This window comes from Temnothorax longispinosus, chromosome 1 (assembly GCF_030848805.1).
Source record: "Temnothorax longispinosus isolate EJ_2023e chromosome 1, Tlon_JGU_v1, whole genome shotgun sequence".
Classification (NCBI taxonomy): Eukaryota; Metazoa; Arthropoda; class Insecta; order Hymenoptera; family Formicidae; genus Temnothorax; species Temnothorax longispinosus.
This window is the reverse complement of record NC_092358.1, coordinates 2,676,860-2,697,431: the sequence shown is the minus strand read 5'-3', so window position 1 is coordinate 2,697,431 and position 20,572 is coordinate 2,676,860. Positions and strand designations below refer to the sequence as shown.

At 41.9% G+C, this 20,572-nt stretch overlaps 2 protein-coding genes across 2 annotated transcripts; one reads left to right on the top strand and one right to left on the bottom strand.

Moving 5' to 3' along the window:
• Positions 1-19: 19 nt before the first annotated feature.
• On the bottom strand, positions 20-1,304 carry Emc3 (ER membrane protein complex subunit 3). The gene is made up of 3 exons (XM_071772464.1): positions 1,019-1,304; positions 676-932; positions 20-546 (listed from the first exon to the last, which is right to left on the bottom strand). The coding sequence occupies exons 1-3, from the start codon at positions 1,165-1,167 to the stop codon at positions 170-172; spliced, it is 783 nt and encodes a 260-aa protein (XP_071628565.1). The 5' UTR covers positions 1,168-1,304; the 3' UTR covers positions 20-169.
• Positions 1,305-1,710: 406 nt separating this feature from the next.
• Positions 1,711-18,542, top strand: Ptp69d (Protein tyrosine phosphatase 69D). The gene is made up of 11 exons (XM_071772292.1): positions 1,711-2,686; positions 5,654-5,965; positions 6,161-6,748; positions 7,002-7,295; positions 7,384-7,643; positions 7,796-8,597; positions 8,673-8,919; positions 9,221-10,232; positions 10,650-10,937; positions 11,418-11,846; positions 12,220-18,542. Exons 1-11 carry the CDS (start codon positions 2,599-2,601, stop codon positions 12,298-12,300), a joined length of 4,401 nt encoding a protein of 1,466 aa, XP_071628393.1. The 5' UTR covers positions 1,711-2,598; the 3' UTR covers positions 12,301-18,542.
• The last annotated feature ends 2,030 nt before the right edge of the window (positions 18,543-20,572 follow it).

Sequence of the window (20,572 nt, the reverse complement as noted above, 5' to 3'; positions counted from 1 at the left end):
TTAAAATTAAAATACACTATTATCATATTTTATCATTTTATTTATTAAAAAAAAAACATTCTTTATAATATAGCTCAGACAGATAAATGCTGCAAATTGCTATTTAACGTATAAATAAATTAGATATTTTTGGGGGAATTTGTACGGTAAATAATTTAATTACTAAATATCAATTTGCTTTTCCTTGATGATATATACTATCTGCTAAGTCCGCCTTCGATTGGATACCCAAAAGCTCAACAACGTCTACTCCCTGTAGCGCCCAATTATGTTCACAGATCTCCAATGCTTCCCATTCAGACTTGAAGGCTGCTTTCGGATCAGGGGGCATCGACATCGCGGCTCCCGATACTTGATCCTGCACCAGTCTCGTGGTATCTGCAGCGTTATTCTCGCCAAGTACGAGTGTGTAAATGGACCTCAGTCCAAATACATTGAGAAAATACCACGAGGCCGAAGAAACCCACGCAGCGTCCAGCGTAACTAATTCTATGCCCCGTTGTAACATCGGCTTGAAACGTAGTGTTAGTGGAAATGGCACTTTAGCTACAATCAAAACATTTACATTAAATTAAATTATAAGCAATCTTGAAAAAGAATCTGGGTAAAGATCTAGTTACAAGAATCATACTTAATAAATATACAAGAAATATTCAATAATATCACGCTACGTACTTGTCACAAATCCAGAGAACATCCAGTTGATCCAACCACCGATCAGTACCATAGGCAGGACATTGGTCACATTTCCCTTGAGCATTTCAGTCATCATATTTGGATCGGTCATAGGATTTTGGGAGACAGGGGGACGCTTCTGAGTCTTAAAATACCCAGTCTCCTCGTTGTTAAAGAAATGTCTCCTGGTCATGAAACCTACTTTCGGTATATACTGCCCGTTCTCCCGGAGCAGTCTGGAGCGTATCATGACTTGGCTGTAAGGTATTAAATGTCGTAATTAATATTCAGCCTCACGCGGGAAACTTAATCCAAGTTAATCGACGTGTGTACAGGTATTTACCTATCTTGCACCTGATGAAGTTCGACCTTCTTCTGCGAGGCGAGCAATATCGAGACATAGTGGCGTATTATACCGACCAGAAACGTGATCACTACTATCGGCAGGAATACCCAGCCTCGGATATTCGGATCTAGCAACAACTCGGCCATGTCAGCTGACTCTGCCGCGACAAGTCTATCCGCGAGAAGGAAAACGAGAAACGGAGCAGCACAGAATCATTCACTCTCGGTCACCATTATAGGTTATGACAACTAAACTCCCCTCCCCCCTCTATCGCAAACAATAGACAATCCCTGCGTGGTCAACTCCAAAAGCGCACTTTGTCGTCGTCTGCTGATTGGCTGCTCGCAGGTGTTCGCGCACAAAGTCCACGTAAACTTTAGCTGCATTCCAATGTTCACTGTAAAATGCAAATGTAAAAATAAAAAAAAGCAAACGCAGTACTCAGTAGTAAAAGTAAAATAAGACGCATATAGATTTTATTATAATAATATGTGAATCTCAAATTATATAATATTTATATTGCCAATTGAACGACCACGCGAAGGGAAAAATTATCAATTCACATAACACTTTAAACAGTTTACAACTCGCAAAGAATAATAAATAAAAAAAGAACAAAGTTCTTGTATAATTAATAAATTAAATACGCCAACATATATATTTTAGGTAGGAAACTTTCTTACCTACCGACGCCAAGTACCGACGTCGGCTAACAGTTTCGCCCGGCGCCGGCGAGAGGCCGCCACCAATACAATCTTGCGCCGAGAGAGAAATCCCTGCCGACTCCGCTCCGTCGCGCGTCCCCGGCCAAGGGCGGCGCGCGACGGCTTGCGCATGATGCGATTCCAGCGATTCAGTATTCAGTCTCTCCGGCGCATCGTTACGAGGTGAGGAGGAGAATCATCGCCGTCGCCGCCGCCGCCGCCGCCGTCGTCGCCGCGCGAGAGCGAGCGTTCGTCTGGCTCGTCTCGTCCGGTCGTCAGTTAGCGTTCCACGAAGTGCCGTCGGCCGTCCGTGTGCGAGCGCGTACTTAGTGCGGCGAGAATCTCGCAGCCCGCCGATCCCACGACGCGCTGCATCGCATCGCATCGCATCGCGCAGCGAGCCGCGACGACACTCGTGAGCCTCCTCGTGCGCGCGTGTCGTAATGATCGAGTGAACGCCGTGAACGGGAAGCGAGCGGAGCGCGCGCGCACACACACACCGGGGGACTCCTGGCCGACGGCAACGTCCCGCGAACGTCGGACGTGTTTCCCCCATGGAGGGCTTGTGAGGGCGGCATCGCGGGAACCCCGGGGGCCCCCCGTGGACACGAGGGGTGGTCGACGCCACGCCGAGAGGGGCGAGGACGACGCCGACGCCGCGCGGACGTAGGAAGCGCGTGTTTAGGTGGGGTAGCGACGGGAGGAGGGGCGCACGGAGGCCCGCGCTACCACCCGGGACCCGGGACAGCAGCGGCGAAAGGCCCGACCGAGCGTCGGCGAGTGCGGTGAGTGCGGTCGCCGACGCGCAACACCCGCGCCCCGCGCCGCCCGTCCGTCCGTCCGTCCACCCGACACCCGGCTGTCACGACCGCCATGTTATCCTGGAGCGGCGGTGTTACGTCGCTGGCGCCGCTGCTCTTCTGCCTCCTCGTGCTCGGCGCGGCCGGCGTCGACGAGTCCGGTGAGTCGATCCGCGGCACATTCACACATTCATACATTCGCATACACACACACACTCACGCTCGTTCTCCTTCCGGGTGAAAGGATAGGGCGGGGAGGGGAAGGCGCGACGAGGCGCGCCGGGACGCGCCTCCGCGAGCCGTCCATGGTTCCGTTTTCAGTTTACGCTACTTCGACTCCGGCTGACGGCTCCGTTCCACGTCGAGAGTGAAAATGCGCGAGGGAGAAGCTGGGGAAACGAAGCTTGCCAAGCGATCTCTCGTTCGCGAGGAGCGCCGCAAGAAATCCATAAGAAATCAGCGAACGATGCGATCTCTTTAGATTGATTTTTTTTTAATATAGGAGGAGGTGGAAATGCGAGATGATAACGTTCGGGGTTAAATTTCGATGACGGATCGGCGCCGAGGTCTTCTACGGAGTCTCTTCTTGGAGTATTTTTTTTTTTTTATATATATCGTAATATTGCCCCCGAGAGGAGAGACGAGATTTCGCGTCGAAAGCCGGGAAGGAGCACGTGGAAAATTGCGCGCCGCGCGATCGATCGAACGCGCGGTTGGAACTCTCGGAGTAGTACAAGATCCGGAGGTTTTACGAGCCTGGCGTTTCTCCTGTACAGAATGCGGTAAAGGAATTCACTGGGCATTTCCATAAAAGTATCTTTCGGATTATCGAAATTACGATTAAGCATTGTATAACAAAAGCGAGAATAAAAGTAACGTTTAGTAACAGCATTCTTTTTATCTTTTGCTATTTTATTTATTTATTTATTCGTTTTATTTTTGAGATTTAAGGAGGAGGATTAAAATTCCGAGGCGGATTAAAATTCCGGACTTTGGGGACTCAGGCGTACTTCAAATTCCCGGCTTTAGAGATCCGAAGGGTTCGGAATTGATCTTACATCTCTCCCATAGGAGAGCCGTAAAGCTGGAGCTCCGTTCGAGTGTCCGTCGCGCGGATTTCCCTCGTTTCTTGAAACGAGGAAAGCGTGACTGGTGCCATTGTTCCACCCAACGAGATAACTCGCCTGTGACTAAACGGATGAGACCTATCTCATTTCGTCGAAAGACCTAATTCCGGTGTCGATTCCAGTTAACGCGAACGCCCAATCCACTCGGTGTCGCGATCCCTGCGATCGTCGCAGCTGCGCCGGTTCGGCCGCGGACCACCCGCGGCCCGTTTCTCGCGTGGCATTGACAATTAAGCCGCTCGAAATTATAATCGTCCACTCGGTGATGTGGTACATACATCCCCGGCGTTAGCGACGTACCAGGTGGTTGTCGAGGAAGGAAGAGAGAGAGATAAAAGAAGAAAGAGATGAGTTTACGTGCCAACTTCGCGAGAATCCAACTTTGTAGCTCACGGATGAAAATAACTGCTCGCATAGATGTACTCGAGTCGCGAGTCGGACAATGGCATTGAACTGGTTTAGAGAAATGTATGTATTTATACAGGCTGTGTGGTAATAGGCGTCCACTGTTTTATGACAATATTCCTCGCGAGAGAGACGATCTGTCCTTAAAAAACACTCCGGCTGCTTTTGAGCATTTATTACTCGCTGAGAGCTCTCGATGAATTAGGGCAATTAGGCTATAGAAATGGATAATCTGAAGAATTTTAATCTGGTAATTTTAGATAACAAAAAAGATGCCATCTTTGATCAGGCTAGAACTTGGTAGCCCAATAATATTTAATAATTATTAAATAATTTATTAAGCTTTAATTAGAAGTTATAAATAATAATTAATAATTATTAAGTAATGTTATTAAGCTTTAATTATAAATTATAAATAATACTTTATAATTATTCAATAATATTATTAGCCTATTATTAAATTATATTAAATATTATTATTAGCGTACCAAGATCTAGCCTGACCGAAGATGGCATCTTCTTTATTTAATTACAAGATTCGTATCGGCCCGATTTCACTTAATTTTAGATACAAACCTCACCTTGGCAAGATCTCGATCTTGATCTTGATGCATAATCAAGACGATAACTTCGAAACTTCGCAAGCTGGACGAAAAGACGCACGCCATTCGATTATATTTTTGACAAGGAGGGTCGTCCTATTCCTCGAATGCGCCTTATCGCACTGTATGCATATGGTCGCGTTATCGTTTACCATCGATCGTGTGTGTATCATGTATTTGTACATATGTATATGTATTATCATGTACTAAAATCATGTGTACGTATCTGCGGATACGTGAATGTCTGTAGGCAGAAGTGTGTATGTAACGCGTGTTTGCATGGATCTTAGATGGTGTGTACATACGCGTGCCTGCATGTGTGTGTGTGTGTGTGTAAAGCGGGGGCGGTCGTTGGCATTGGATATGACACATTGTGGAAATAATTCAGCGAGATGTACGAGAAGTGAATCCGCCACTTACGATGTTTTTCTCCGTTTTGCTGCTATACGAGGAATCTTAGATTGGGACCGTCGAGAGAGAGAGGGAGAGAGAGAGATGCGCGCGCGCGTATGTATGTATATGTGGTTTTACAACGTGAGTATTCTTGAGAGAATATTGGTAGCGCGACACTTCAAAGTAAATAAAAAATATTTACATCATTAATCTTCGAACGGTGCGAAAAAAATAGATAACGAAACTGCGGACATGATAAGGCCACACACGTGGACGGAGAGATTCGACGGAATAGAAACGACGGGGATTCGTCAATCGAGAGAACACGCGTTCTCTCATCCATCTTCCTATTCATCGAAAATGAACGGTCGCCGAACGGTCGAGCTATGCCTTAATTTGATTTCATTGATCGCGCAAGAATAGCATATTCAGAATTAAAGGGGCTAGTTCTGTGTAACCGAATTCGATATAGCGTTGCGCGAGTTCTCGCCGAATTATGCCGAAGATCGATTTCGTATCCAAAATTACGTTCTCGAGCTTTATTTCAAACTCTTGTTTGCATCTACGTGAATTGATAACGAGAATGTTTCGCTTGCGGCAGGTATAGATAAGCCGAAAGCAGCGGCAGAACCGCCGAAACCCGAGCGGACCGCGTCGCTGGAGATTCGATCGTCACAGGATATCGAGGGTATAGAGGCGGGCAGCACGCCGTCGCTGTTATGCAAGCTCAACGTGCCGGGTCAGGTCTGGTGGAGCACCGACGGCCGGAATCTCACCACCATCAAGGATTTCGAATACGGCGGACGGCTCGACATAAAGAAGGCCAGCAGAAACGACACGGGCGACTACAAGTGCTCCGCGCAGACTGTCGACGGCGAATCCCTCGAGAAAAACATTCATATCAGAGTGATAGGTGCGCGTAACGAGCTAATTTAAATGCCTTATCTTCCTTACGCGCGTGCGAGCGCGCCACGCTTACGAATATGCGTATTTTGGATTTTGTGGATAATACTCTCTCATATTGTCGCGCGATAAAAGATTCGAGAATCAATTTAGAAGTCGAAAGATCTTTCGTTAAAAATGTTATCTCGTTAATTTTTTTTTTCAGAACCCGGCAAGATAGCGTCCGGCGGGAACGTAAGAGCGAAAGTATCAGAAGCTGCCAACTTGACGTGCCACATACACGGTTATCCATTATCCCAATTTACTTGGTTAAAAGGGAATGATTCAGAGAGCAGCGAACACTTGAAAGATCTCACTGCCGTCGCGCAGATAAACGAGACCTATGCCGTCTTGATTCTGGAATTCAAGAGTCTGGCGCGCAAAGACAACGGCACGTATGTGTGTCAGGCGAACGACTACAACGGGGTGGTGAGCGCATTGACGCACTTGTTCGTCACCGATGTGCCGAAAGTCAGCATAGATTTCATGAAGGCGGTCGGGGCCGGCAGTATATTTCTAAATTGGACTGTCAACGACGGTAACGAGCCGATCACGAAGTACTTTATCCAGCATATGAAGAAGGGCACAGATCAGCGTCAGTATTACGCCGAGCAGATCGGCGGCGGTAATTCAAGTTACGTTCTCAAGGGATTTGAGAGCGGCACCGCGTACCAAATCGGCATCAGCGCCATCAACGCGCTGGGCACGTCACACATGCAATTAGATCCACGATGGATTACTACGCTTGAAAAAGGTATTTCTGAGAAAGACGTGACAAATTTCTCCTATTTAATAGTTAAAAAGAATCATACAGTCTAATTTAATAATCTATAAATTGTAATTAAAAAAATAATTGTGGAATAACTGTGAGCATATGTAGACATTAAATAATTATCTTTATAACTCAACGTTTGATCTCCGTAGCAAGGAAAAGCCATACGCTTATAACTGCTTAAAACTTAATTTTATATTGTTTTATTGAATATAGCTTGAAAAATTTATTACAGATCCAGTATTTGTGCCGAAAGTCTCCGTGAACGGCGTGACGGAGAATTCGATCACGATAGGCTGGACCGTGCCGCCGCCAGATTTGAAGGAACACGTGCACTATTATAATCTGATGGCCACTCACGGCGATCAGAAAAGAGAAGCGGTGTATCCCGCCCAGCCGTTCATCGTGTACGCATTCGTGGAACTCGATCCGGCGACCACGTACAAATTCAAGATAGCCGCTTGCAGCGAATACACGAAGCAATGCGGCAATTGGAGTACCGAAGTAAATGGCACCACCTTGGATGGAGGTATGTCGGCGCGTACCGTGTCAGAAAAAATGTATTTCACGTTCGGCGAATATCGGTAAATATTCAAGTGTATTTATTGTTGTTACAGTGGCCAGTCCTCCGAAGAATCTCGTCGTTATTTGTCGCTACGACAATATAAGCAGCTACAGTTTCATGTCCATCACGTGGAAACCCCCGGAGAAACCAAACGGCATTATTCAGCGCTACAATATACAATTGAACGGCGTGGCAAGATTCAAGAACGACATGGGACGTCTGGACATCCACAGTTTCGAACCGCCCAGCTGGAGCGTCTATCAGAGGAACAGCACGCATTACAATAAGATACCTCCCAATACGAATTATACGGTATATAGCTAATTATTCAAGGTTAAATCATTTTTCCTATTATTTTTATCAGAATAATATTTTCTAAGTTATTTTATTTAATTAGAATAATCTCTAACTTTAAATTATCGTACAATAATATCAATTTCCGTGCTAAAAATAAATGCTTGAAGGTTCGGGTGCACGGAGTGACAAGGTCTCGCACTCCTGGCAAGGACGCCGTAGGAAACTGTACGACGCCAGTCGCGATTCCGGATCGCGACAATATGAACATGCGCAGCTGGCGGAAGATCGAGAGCCAAGGTAGGCAGTTGTTCAAGCTCTATCTACCGCGCATCTCCGAGCGGAACGGCCCAATCTGCTGCTACCGCATCTACCTGGTGAAACTACCGCCGCACAAGACGGTCAGCGATCTGCCACCACCTGAGGAGATCGCAGTGTACTCTTATCAATACGTGCACAGCTCGCCTACCGGCGGTGCCTACGTCGCCGAGACATTCGACAGCGATCAGTTGTTAACTGATATCTTCCTCGGCGACGGCGAGTCGTCTAATGGCGGTGCTATGTGCGACAAATGCGTCGGTCTGCGACCCAAACCGGCACCACCGTTGTTACACTTTGTTCCGGAAATCCCGTCGACTACCACTTCAACCTCGAGTAACATAAGCAGTACCGTTACCAGCACAACGATAACTACATCGACATCGGCGACAACTGTGAATAACAGTGGTAGCAGCACGACTACCAGCTCCTCTACCACATCAACGACGACCGTTATTGACACCACGAAAATTGATACAACCACGGCTGTGCCTATGATTATTAATGCCACGGAAAAAGCGGAGAGACGGAAGAGAGAAGACACGCCGCTGCAAAAGGCATCCGTAGACGGATCCGGAGAACTTAGCATGTTATCGCCTTACGATGGTTTTCTCGATGAAACGTCGAATTATACTGGTTTCATCGAAGTTATCGGTATGTACGAGTGTCAGTGGATTTGCTGAAACTTCAAGTTTGGTAGCGCATTGGATGATGGTTGATTTTTTGCAGTATTCGATCATGAAAAGGATCAGCTTCTACCGGCTTATAGTAGTTACTTTAATCCCCTTTACGGCGGAGTGGATCCTCTCAGCGTAACGGCCGCGGAGGCGACTACTGTCAGAGAAATGATAATACAGCTCTTCATCGCCCTCATTTTAACCCTCACAATTCTGTTTATTGCGCTCTGCGTGTTGTATAGATTTACAAAGCGTGCCCAAGAGAGGGAGGAAGTCATAACGCTGCGCAATAGTTTTAGGTGAGTTCTAGAAAAACGCGATTTTATCTCTTAAATAGATTTTTATACGAATATTCTATTACGTAAATTATTTTAATAATATAGTATATTTTACATTATTTTAAATAATAAAAGCTTTTTGTTTTAACAGCCCTATTCTTAAAAGACTTTTTTAAAATTAAAAGCTGTTATCACAGAAACATAATAGAATGCATATAAAAACTTAAAGTATATAATGAGTTTTTTTCTGTATAATTACACAATTTCTATTAAATAATATCAATTAGTCGTATTAGTATCTCAATGGATGTCCTTTTTCTAGACATCTTTGTAGAAGCCTGAGAGGTAGGCATCAACTCGTGGCAGCGAGTCCACCGGACATGCCGCCCATACCCAAGGGCGAGTTGTTGCAGGCGTACTTGGAACGCCATCGGGACTCAGATTATGGTTTCCAACACGAATTTGAACTGCTACCCGACCGATTCACGGACAGAACAACGCGCGCGTCCGAAGCGCAGGAGAATCTCTACAAGAATCGTTATCCGGACATCAAGTGTTACGATCAGACAAGGGTACGCTTGGCGCAGATGGACGGTATCTGCGGCTCTGATTACATCAATGCCAACTTCGTGCTGGGCTACAAGGAACGCAAGAAGTTCATCTGCGCCCAGGGCCCGATGGAGAACACTGTGTGTGACTATTGGCGCATGATCTGGGAGCAGCATCTCGAGCTGATCCTCATGCTGACGAATCTTGAGGAGTATTCGAAGACCAAGTGCGCCAAGTACTGGCCGGACAAGCGCGAGACCAAAAACTTCGGCGACATCACGGTGGAGCACGTTAAAGAGCGCGCCTACTCGGACTACGTGGTGCGCGAGTTGAAGATGACGCGGCTGGGCGAGCGCGACGCCCGCGCGATCGTACAGTATCACTTCCTCGTGTGGAAGGACTTTGTCGCCCCTGAGCATCCGCACGCGATTCTACGCTTCATCAAGCGCGTCAACGAGGCGTACTCGCTCGAAAAGGGGCCGATCCTAGTGCACTGCAGCGCCGGTGTGGGCCGCACCGGCACGCTCGTGGCATTAGATTCCCTGCTGCAGCAGCTGGCCGAGGAAGGCCAGGTATCCATCTTCAATACTGTGTGCGACCTGCGGCATCAGCGCAACTTCCTCGTGCAATCACTTAAGCAATACATCTTCATCTATCGCGCGCTTATGGAGATGGCGCAGTACGGCGACACGGAGATCCCGGCAGCGCAGCTCAAGACCACGGTCGCCAAACTGAGACAGCGGGACAACGGGAAGGAGAAGTGCAGGATGGAGGAGGAGTATGATGTAAGTTACAGGCCAAAATTGAATGCCACAAATAGTTTTCACTTTTTCTATCAACTTAATTTTGTCTTTATTTGAGATCTGCAAATTAAATTGTTATATGTGCCAAAATTATTCTTACAAATATCGTTCATATCAGAATTGTTTGCTGTACCAGTTTGTCTCGCTTTTATTTTGTAAATCTTTTTTTCGGCGTGTTCTACTTGTGTACTGAACGGGTTAACGAATCACTTGTGAAAAAGCGATCATACATTTTGAATAACCAATATCCAATAAAGTAGAATAGAGTGAATAGACCATACATATATATAGTTTATTCGATGAACACGTTACAACACTTTTATATTTCCCCAACAGTTTCATTGAGAAACGAACATTTCTCTCTCATATTTATGTTATACGTATAATTTTTGTTAATAGAAAATCAGTTCCGTGTTGGAAGATCGGAAATCTTTCTCTGTTGGCGGTGGAGATGAAAATAGATCGAAGAATCGAAGCGAAATGGTGATACCATATGATAGAAATCGCGTGATACTCACCCCAGTTCCGGGAAGGGAACATTCAACATACATAAACGCATCGTTCATCGAAGGCTATGATAATTCCGAGTCGTTTGTCATTACCCAAGATCCACTGGAGACCACCATAACGGATTTCTGGCGAATGATCTCGGAACAATGCATCACTACGATAGTTATGTTGTCGGACGTAAGTATACATATTTTTTTCTAAATTTTTTTATTACACTTAATGAAGATATTGGTTTTGTTGAATTTGTCCTAATTTTTGCAAGAAGTGATACATGTATGAATATTGCGTTAACATAATATACATGGTATGCAAATTCATACAGCAAAGTTTTAGGGAATTAATTGACGATATATTTTTTATTGAAAACTTGTTTATACATTGCTTTATATATATAAAAAATATTCCAATAAAATTTAATCAACACAATAGTATCTTAAGTAATAAGTAAATGTTAATTTCTTACAAACATATAACAATATTCCTGAGATTACTTTATAATGACACAAGATACATGACATTCTATAATCGGGTGAAAGAAGTGTCAGAGTCCCCGATTTTGATAAGAGCGAAGCATGCGTACTTTTTATAGAAAAGATATTCGATATCAGAATAAATATTATATATAATCGTGTATAAAATAAATAATATCTCTTTCAGTTGAACGAAGGCCCGCGGAAATGTCCACGGTACTGGCCTGATGATGAGACCGACTACGATCATATAAGGGTCCGTTACATCCACAGCGAGAGTTGTCCATATTACACGCGTCGCGAGTTTTGCATTTTGAACACGAAGACTGACGAGAGCGGGGTCGTGAAGCAGTATCAGTATCACGGCTGGCCGACGGTGGAGGGTGAAGTACCTGAGGTGACGCGCGGTCTCATAGAACTGGTGGACCAGACGCTGACGAACGACACCGAGACGAGCGGCTCACTGGCCGTGCACTGCAGCTACGGATCAGATCGGAGTTCCATGTTCGTGGCACTTAGCATACTGGTCCAGCAGCTGCGCACTGAGAAGCGCGTGGATATTTTCACAACGACGAAGAAATTGCGTTCTCAGCGACACGGCATGATCAGCACCTTTGTAAGTATTTTCATAACTTTCTTCATATCGATTGTGTCGTAACAAAGAATTGGATATTTTCTATGAATTTTGACTAAAAATTGGATATTTTATTTAAAAATTAGGCAATACTCTTGATATATTGCAACACAATTAAAATATATAAAGTAACAAACAATTACAGTTTCTACAATAACAGTAGCAATTTAAATATTTAAATATTATATATATATTTTTTATTCTTTATCATTACTTTTTTTCAACAAAGCTCAACTATTTATGATGAAATAATTAATTGCAAATTTAAGAATTATCATATATTTTGTTATTTATTGTATTTTATATCATATTTTAATTGTATTTTGTGTAATGTTTGTCATTGTGCGTGTTGCAGGCGCAATATGAGTTTCTGCATCGTGCCATCGTGAATTACTCGGATCTTCACAATTTGGCCGACGAGGAAACGGCGTCATAATGCTTGAAAACTGGCAAGAGCGAGACTAGACTGTTCTAAATATTGTTTGGGCGGACATGTGCGTGAGAAAGTTCCGTGACAGGTGTCCAAGGATCCACAAACGTTCGAACAAACGTACATTGCCCCAACCAAAGATGAATAAACATCGATAAAAAAATCATCGGTATCATCCTCATCCATTATCGTCATCATCGTCGTCTAGACAAGCGGATGTACAACGCGGATCTAGAGACTATTTGTACATAATATATCCGCAAATTTTACATGTGCTGACTATAAGTTAAGTGTGGAAGAGGAGCATTGACTGGAGATTAACTAGAAATCGACTCGTCGTGGTATCATCACGTGGATTTCCGACGTTGTTCGTGAGAACCGCAAAGTGCAGTGCGTGACGTTGTCACAAAACCGTTACAGAAGCTTATTTTTATCGGTAATCTAACGATTCAGCCAGAGCTAGTAATGTATCTACAGTGTGACAAAAAGTTTGATATCGAAATCCGATGTTGAGCAGATAGGGGTGTTTTTGTCGGTATCCTCCATACGGCTGTACAGCGAAGGACTGACACAGGAACGGACGGATATAACTTGTATAGGTATGAATTCATTTTTCTGAACAAATATATGAGACGCGGGCTATAACTCCGAACCGCTTCACTCCTGCGAATCTTTCAATTAAAGCTAAGTGACGAGAGAGCTCATTATGATTATTCGCACAATTCGTGAACCGATCGCGAAAACTTCTCCGAGATTCCCTGGCGTTTGCAGGACATTCCGTTTCGAAGCGAGCGAAAATGAAGATGAGCTAAAAAATGCAATTATCTTTGTTTACTTCGGAAAGACCTTCGGAAGAAAGCGTCTTCTTCGCAACGACGCGAGACATCCGCTGTTTTACGACCTGTCATTAGCGATTGTAAGCGCGTTGCGTATATTTATATGTTCTTCAACAATATATCCGTTATTATTACGATATATTACGCGTATAACGCGTGCGCTGATTTCTCTTCTAAAAGGAAAAAAGACTGATAGTCTTATTCAGTTTGGATATACGCGACTAAAGCACATACCTCGTTTGCACAACGTTTAAATTTCCCTGTGAATCGTAATATCACTGTAGAGAGGCGGTCGTTCTCTTTTCTATTTTTTTGCTTTTCATATTTGATAGAAAATTTCTAATACGTATACGATATACACATATATGCGATGTGCTTTTTTTCACGCGTGATGACACGAGAATTATATTCGTGATTAAATCGAATACCGAACGGGCTGGGCAAACTATTCTTTTCTAAACCCAAAATATTTGAAAGATATATTTCGGAAACGAAGCATAGAGATGACGATTCGACATGAGAATATGATTCAGAATGTAAAATGCAGATCGTGACTTGATGCGTGTTCGCTAATTAGCGCGTGTTCGAAATACCGCCCGGCCCTGCGAGAAAAGGCGAAAAGGCGAAAAATTGGTGAGGTCGATATAAAAGTGAAAAAAGTAAAATTGTAGATTAAGCGATAAGAGAGAAAGAGGGAGAGAGAGGAAGAAAAATAGAATTATATGTTTTATTCCTCCGCACGTTCGTTTAGTTCTAGTCAAGTTTAAGCTTCAGCACGTGCGCTGCCAAGCCATAACGCCGACCTTTTGCAGGAGGCAGAAGACAATCAGGTTAATTACGATTCGCACCGCGTCCCCATTATTTCCTTTTTTTCTTTCCTTCTACGCAGGAATCCGTCTCATTCCATTTTTCCAATCGGAGACCCTCCGAAATGAGAGACATGAAGTAACGCGTCTGATTTCAAAAATTACTATTAAAATTGTAATCATTTTAATTGTATGCGAAATTGTTAAATTACGATTTTCCGCCAAATTTTACAAGGGCAGAAAGATTAGAGAAACGAATTTGGCAACTAGTATAAAAGTTGAATCATTGACAAAGCTTTTTTTGTACTTGTACTTATTTAATATAATTTTATTTTTCTTATTTTAAAGAATCTTTTATCTCTTTTGTAAAATAATTTACACTCAAGACTAGCAGGAAGAGAATTCTGAATTTTCAAGGAATCTGACTTCGACGTTATTGCGTGATTCACATTGGAGGACTCATTTTAATGTTAAACACGCTGGATGAATGTGTTCCGCCTTATTACACGACAAATAGACACGTTAGTTTTTAGTCGTTATCGCATGAATAACTCGCTTCAGTTATGTTGTAGTTGATAGAGAGCCTCTAAAAAGATAGGGGGGACACTCGCCGCCTGTATTTATAAATATATAAAAATATATATATACATTGTTACACTATCGCCTATCGCTGTTACTATTTGTATCGATGAATGGTGTGACAATACTTGTTTCGTGCTCCCTCTCAACAATATACCTGTTGTTATACGTGCGTTCTCCGCAGGGTCACGCGACGTTTCGTTCCATTCTTAATTATTAATACCCGTCGTAATATTATTCTGTAACTCTCCTTCAGTTAGACATTAGACTCACGAACAGTAGCGACGCAAATGACTGCGAAACGAGAAAGAGTCGTGTGAATAAAAATGAACCAAATACACAGAATTTATGAATAATTATTAATAATGTGATATAATTATTATATCATATATTATATTAATTAATAATAATCATTTTGGAAGATTTTTTATCGTCTTTGCTGTACATTTACAGCACGTTTATTCACGCGACTCATTAATCACGGCTTCCTCTTATTTACAGCAGATAACATTAAAGCGTCGATTTGATCGATCAGTAACTTAAAAGTGTTGCGAGTCGGGCAATTGTCGTCTCCGACTGCTACTGCAGACGCGCGTACCTTCCACGCTTAGTATTTTATTTCATTGCGCCACGTTTATTGTATTATAGCGTTACGATACACGTCACGCGGACGGTATGTCCGACGACCTGCGATCAGTCGTAGTTTCGTCGTTTGTCTCTCACGGGTTAATCCGTAATCTTCGAACGCCTAATCGACAAGATGCGACTGTGAGAAGAGGCGACGAAACAAGAGCCCTGCTGATAGCACTTGACAATTCTTCGCGCGCGATCCATATCGACATACCATCCCGAGTTCTTCACGAGAATTTCGTTCGGGTCGGATCGGTATTTCGAAACCTTTCTCCTCCGTCTACCGACCACCGCGATTCTCGTGCGATCGTTTCAGTCTTGACGTAGAGATTAGCGAGAGAGACCATTCCGCCAGAGACCTCTCGGTGAGACGCGAGATTCAACCGACGTACTTCTTAACTATAGATCAGCGAAAAGTTAATCGATTAAGACTAGAATTAAATTTGTATTAATGAGAGACACTGAATGACGCGCAAAGGAGATTCGTACTCGTCTCCGGTTCAGAATGCACAAAGTAGCCCTAAGAGAAGAGACGAGTCAAGAGAGACCGAACAATCGATCTGAAATTTCGAAGCTTTTTCTTTAAATTAGAGAAATCTTACATTTTTTTTCCATATCTTCTGTTTTCCAATCCTTTTGTTTTATGGAATTAAAACAATTCTTTTTTGTAATAGGAATTAAAATGTATTTTCTATCCTAATACACGAGTTTTTAGTCCAATCGCTGAAGCTCCAAGCTTAAGAATTTAATTTATTCCATAATGAACTCCCGTCACATCATTAATTTTATTTTTTTATCTTATTTTTTACAAGTGTCTTACGTAATAAACAACTGTACATGTCTTTAGAAAAAAAGAAAGGTAATTTATGGGCAATAATTTCGTGACTGTTCCTTAATTGGAAATTATGTTCCTTCATGAATTCGCGGCGCGGTTTCAAGCGGAACGACACGATGCGGAATACCGAATCTTGAACGATATTTCCACAATTGTATAGCGTAGCCAAGAATAATATTCTTTTATCGTCTGTAATAGTAACGGAACTAATGTTCCCGTCGAATTAACTTTACAATTCGCATTCGAGGAGAGAAAGAGTGGTAGCTACTCGGAAATAAGGTACTCGAATACGCACACTCGAGACGCATATTAATCGCCGTTAACTAGCATGGTAACACAATTCCTTTTTGATAAATCGGGTGAACGGCGCCGACTCTTCCTGGTCCACGCGCGACTTCTCTCTCAGAGAATCTCGCCCGGGGACGAACTCTCCACTCCTTTGCGCCGACCGTCGTCGTCGGCTGCAAATGTAACTCTATTTTTACATTTAAAATTTTCTACGTTCGCGAGACGAACAGGACAGGAGGAAACTGCTCATCCGGAGTAGGAGGCGACGGTCCGCCTTTGACGCAAGACGAAACGTCTCGCGGGGTCCATCGGACCACCCCTGTCGCGGCCAGGAAGGGTGGCGCTGGGTTATTCACCAGTGCGACTGAGGTTCGATACGCGGATAATACGCTCGGCTATTTGCAAAGCGGTAATTTAATTAAACTTGATACTGTGAAGTTCCCACCGGTGTCGCATGCGTGCAAGATTGCGTTAAAGATTAAAAAGCGAGGCCTATACAGATGCGAGAGGAAGGGTAATGAATAAATTTGACTTTTGATCACTCTGCGATATTCGCACAACCTGCTTGATGGTTCTTTTCAATTCGTTGCAATCAAATCTCTTTTTTAAAACAGAAAAAAATGTACGTATTAATTAATATATGTACGTGGCCTAATTCATTATTGCTAAAACAGTCGTCCAAGAGACACCGTAATATTATATCTTTAAAGTAAAAAAATTTGATTAATTATAAGGCTTCTCTTACATCAAAGATCAGTGAGAAAATATAATAGAAACATATAAAGGAAATAATACAGTTATTTGTTCATGTGACTATATATATATATATATATATATATATATATATATATATATAATTTATTTATATAAAATTTTAAAGATGTGAATAGCGTAGGGTGATCCTTATTCCTGTATTTCCATCGTTATCACATTTTGATTAATAGGGAAACATCTCGAATTGTAAATCGCCGACGAAATATAAATTCTCTGAAAGATAATTAAAATAAAACGTAATTTTGACTTAATCACGATTAAGTCATTTATTTGCGATTAAACATTTATTTGCGTATGTGATCTATCTTTCTAATTGCAATATAATTTTTGTAATAAGTACAATGTGGAGAAGATAGAAGATATGTATAACGTTAAGATTAATCAATTAGTTATCGCGATTCGCGTTATCCTTGAAGAGTCAAATTATCTTTCGAATTATCTTTGAAATTGGACCCACTTGATCCTTCCTCTTAACGCGTTTCCTAAAAAAAGGGGATTGTAAAACGTGCAAACGGTTTCGCAACATGATATATTCGAGGTATTCCCTTCCAAGTGAGATTTTAATTTAGCGGGTGTACATGCACCATCATCGGCTGGAACGTGTTGCGCGAATGGCAGAGGTGCGTGCCCCCTGTGAGGACGTGTGCGTGACGTGTGTTATGTGTCTGAGAGGATCCGCGAGGATCAGAAGAGACGGCGGTTAAAAACGCGAGGAAAGAAAGAAAACGATTATTCAGTAGTAGTAATGTAGAAAACGTTTATCGAGGGAGACGCCGGATCGATGCTACTCGAGAGCAACGGCGTGCATCGAGCTGCAATACGATTTACTCTAATTATTATAGATTTACGTTGCACCTGTGTCGAGTAAAGAGCGATTGGAATTGCTTTCTTTATCTCTTTTTTTTTATATATACGAACGTAGAGATTCTTTCTATTGGAACTTTACGATCCGCGATTTTTTTAGCGGAAGGACGCGATCCACCGTCGTCTCTGTGTTCGTCGATTAGGTATCGATAGGCTCGAATTTTGTAAATTAACTTAACGATTAAGATAGCACACACGGGAAGTACCGCCGCGCATTACATTAACAATTACGTTCGTACATGATAACGAGATATAATTATAAGAGACATTTGCATATATATATATAGTCTTAGTCTTTTGTATGATATTCACACGAAGGAGGGAAAACAAGGTGGATCACGCTGAAAGATCTATATCTGAGATATTAAGTGTACTGATAAGGAGGTAATCGGAATAATTGACGCGCGTGCGAGATTACGATCGATAGAAGAGGTCCAGATACGCACGCGGTCTCGAGAGTTTCGCTGTCGAGAGTAGTCATGCAGCCTCCGAGAGTGGAACTCGCGGGGGCACGCGGCGAATTTTTGCGACAGCGCTCATCATCGAATCATTCTTTTGTATGAAAAGTTGTAAAAGCGATATCGGTAACAGTGCACTCGATGTGAAAGGAAATACATGACACAATAATGAGCCGTACACTCTGTCTCTCGTTTCTTTTCCAATTTATATCTCTCTTCTTTATACACGTTATGAGATGTGGTCTGAAGAAACATATACGTGTAGCAAAGCGTTATCTTAAATTCGGGGCAAGAAGAAGAAAACTTTAATATTATTTAATTTTCATCTTCTGAAATTTTTTTTGCAGCTTCAATAAGAAGAAAATATTATATAAAATACTTTTTATAACTTTTTTCAACTTTCTTCTTATTGAAAATGAGAGAGAAGTTTTAGAAGGTCAAAATTAAATAATATTAAATTTTTTTTAAAATAAAGTTTCCAAAGATGAAAAATCTCCTATTTATAAAATGTATGTGATATATATTAACATAATGTATGTAATTTCCTACTTTGCCACTTTGGAAAACATGCCACTTATACAAAATGCAATGCTTTATTCTACCAAAGCATCGACAGATGACCCTAACGGTCGCATTCATCATTACTAATAATTAAGCAACGGTTCATTGCCTGTAATAAAGCACTGCATGTACAAGTGCGCTTTATTTAGGCGAACCGCAGTTATTTGCACGATACTTCCAAGAATTTTATTCAGAGGATTCTCAAAATTGCAGCTAAGGAATGTTAAAATTTGCATTAACATTCTATGTACTTTTAATAATGACCAAACAAATGCAATGGCGAATTGGGTTATTTATATTACTGTTATCGTCTTTAATTAATTGTTCTAAAAGTTTGTAAGACTAATTCTATTTGATAAAAAAAAATAATAAATCAAGTTTTATCTAAAAAAATAAAAATAATTCTTAAAAAATTGAGTGAAAGAATTTATTTTTAACTTTAGTAAATGTATCAAGAAATAATAACAAAACGAATGATACACTAATGGATAAAGAAATATAAATTAAAAAAGGATAATACCAATGTAAAGAAATATAGGTAATTAAAAAAGCATTGCATGTGAGACAAGAATTTATTTATGAATTTAATAAATACACTAAGAAAGAATACCTAATAGAAAAAAAGTTATACTTAAATCTAAAAAAGATTCATAATTTCAAATTTAATATTCATATTGAATTTGATTACACCGACAGATTATTTTTTTGTTTTTTTATTAATTATCTTCTAATTAATTAATTTTTTTACGCTGACGTTCCGAGATAAATATACACTACCCGATTCGTTCCATAACAACTTACGGAAAGAATCAGGAGGCGTACGTATAACACGATACGTACTACGTATCGTGTTCGTCGAGTGTATCAGGATTTCTAGTCCACGGAGACGGAAGGTCCTTTCCTATAATAATAATCACGGATAATCAACGGGCATCTGTCATTTAACGGCTTCCATCGGTCGATCGACGAACCGCGATTCCGCAATGTGAATGCCGTTTCATTATTTCGTTAGCGCTTCCAGCGTGATTCTTTCTTTCTTTTTATGGCAAATAAATTGCGGCAAATATTAAAACCGACACAATTCTATTGAATTCAGATTTCAATCGCGATAAACACGCGAAAGAATTATGCTTCGTATTTATCCGGAACGATTAGAATGCCCAGATAACCGGCATCAAAATTTCCTCTTTCTTCAAATTTCTCCCTATTTACTAGCATCAGAGATTAAATTCAGCCAAGTTATATTACATCGATTTCGATCCTTTCGTCGATTCGCGCTGTTACAGTAGCTACACAGGAGTTTTGTCATGGTTTCCTTTTATCCGGTGTAACGAACTGAAATATTTTGCCCGACACGGCCAATGAAGATTCGTAGGGCAAATCAGGTTGCCGACATACATTCGAAATTCCGAAAGTAAATTCGTCCCGTCTGCTCGCGCTGGAACGGAATTGGTGGGATGTCTCGGGAATTAAAACCTCCTTCGCGCCTCGATCTTAATTAAGCTGTAGCGGCACAAAGATAAATCATTACGTCTATAAGACTCGCTCGCGCATCTGCAAGTGATTGTCTGTTGCAACGAATTGAAAATGTGCGAATTGTTCATAGTGTTGAAGTTCGGAGCAACTCCTCGAGTGAAAATTTACAAA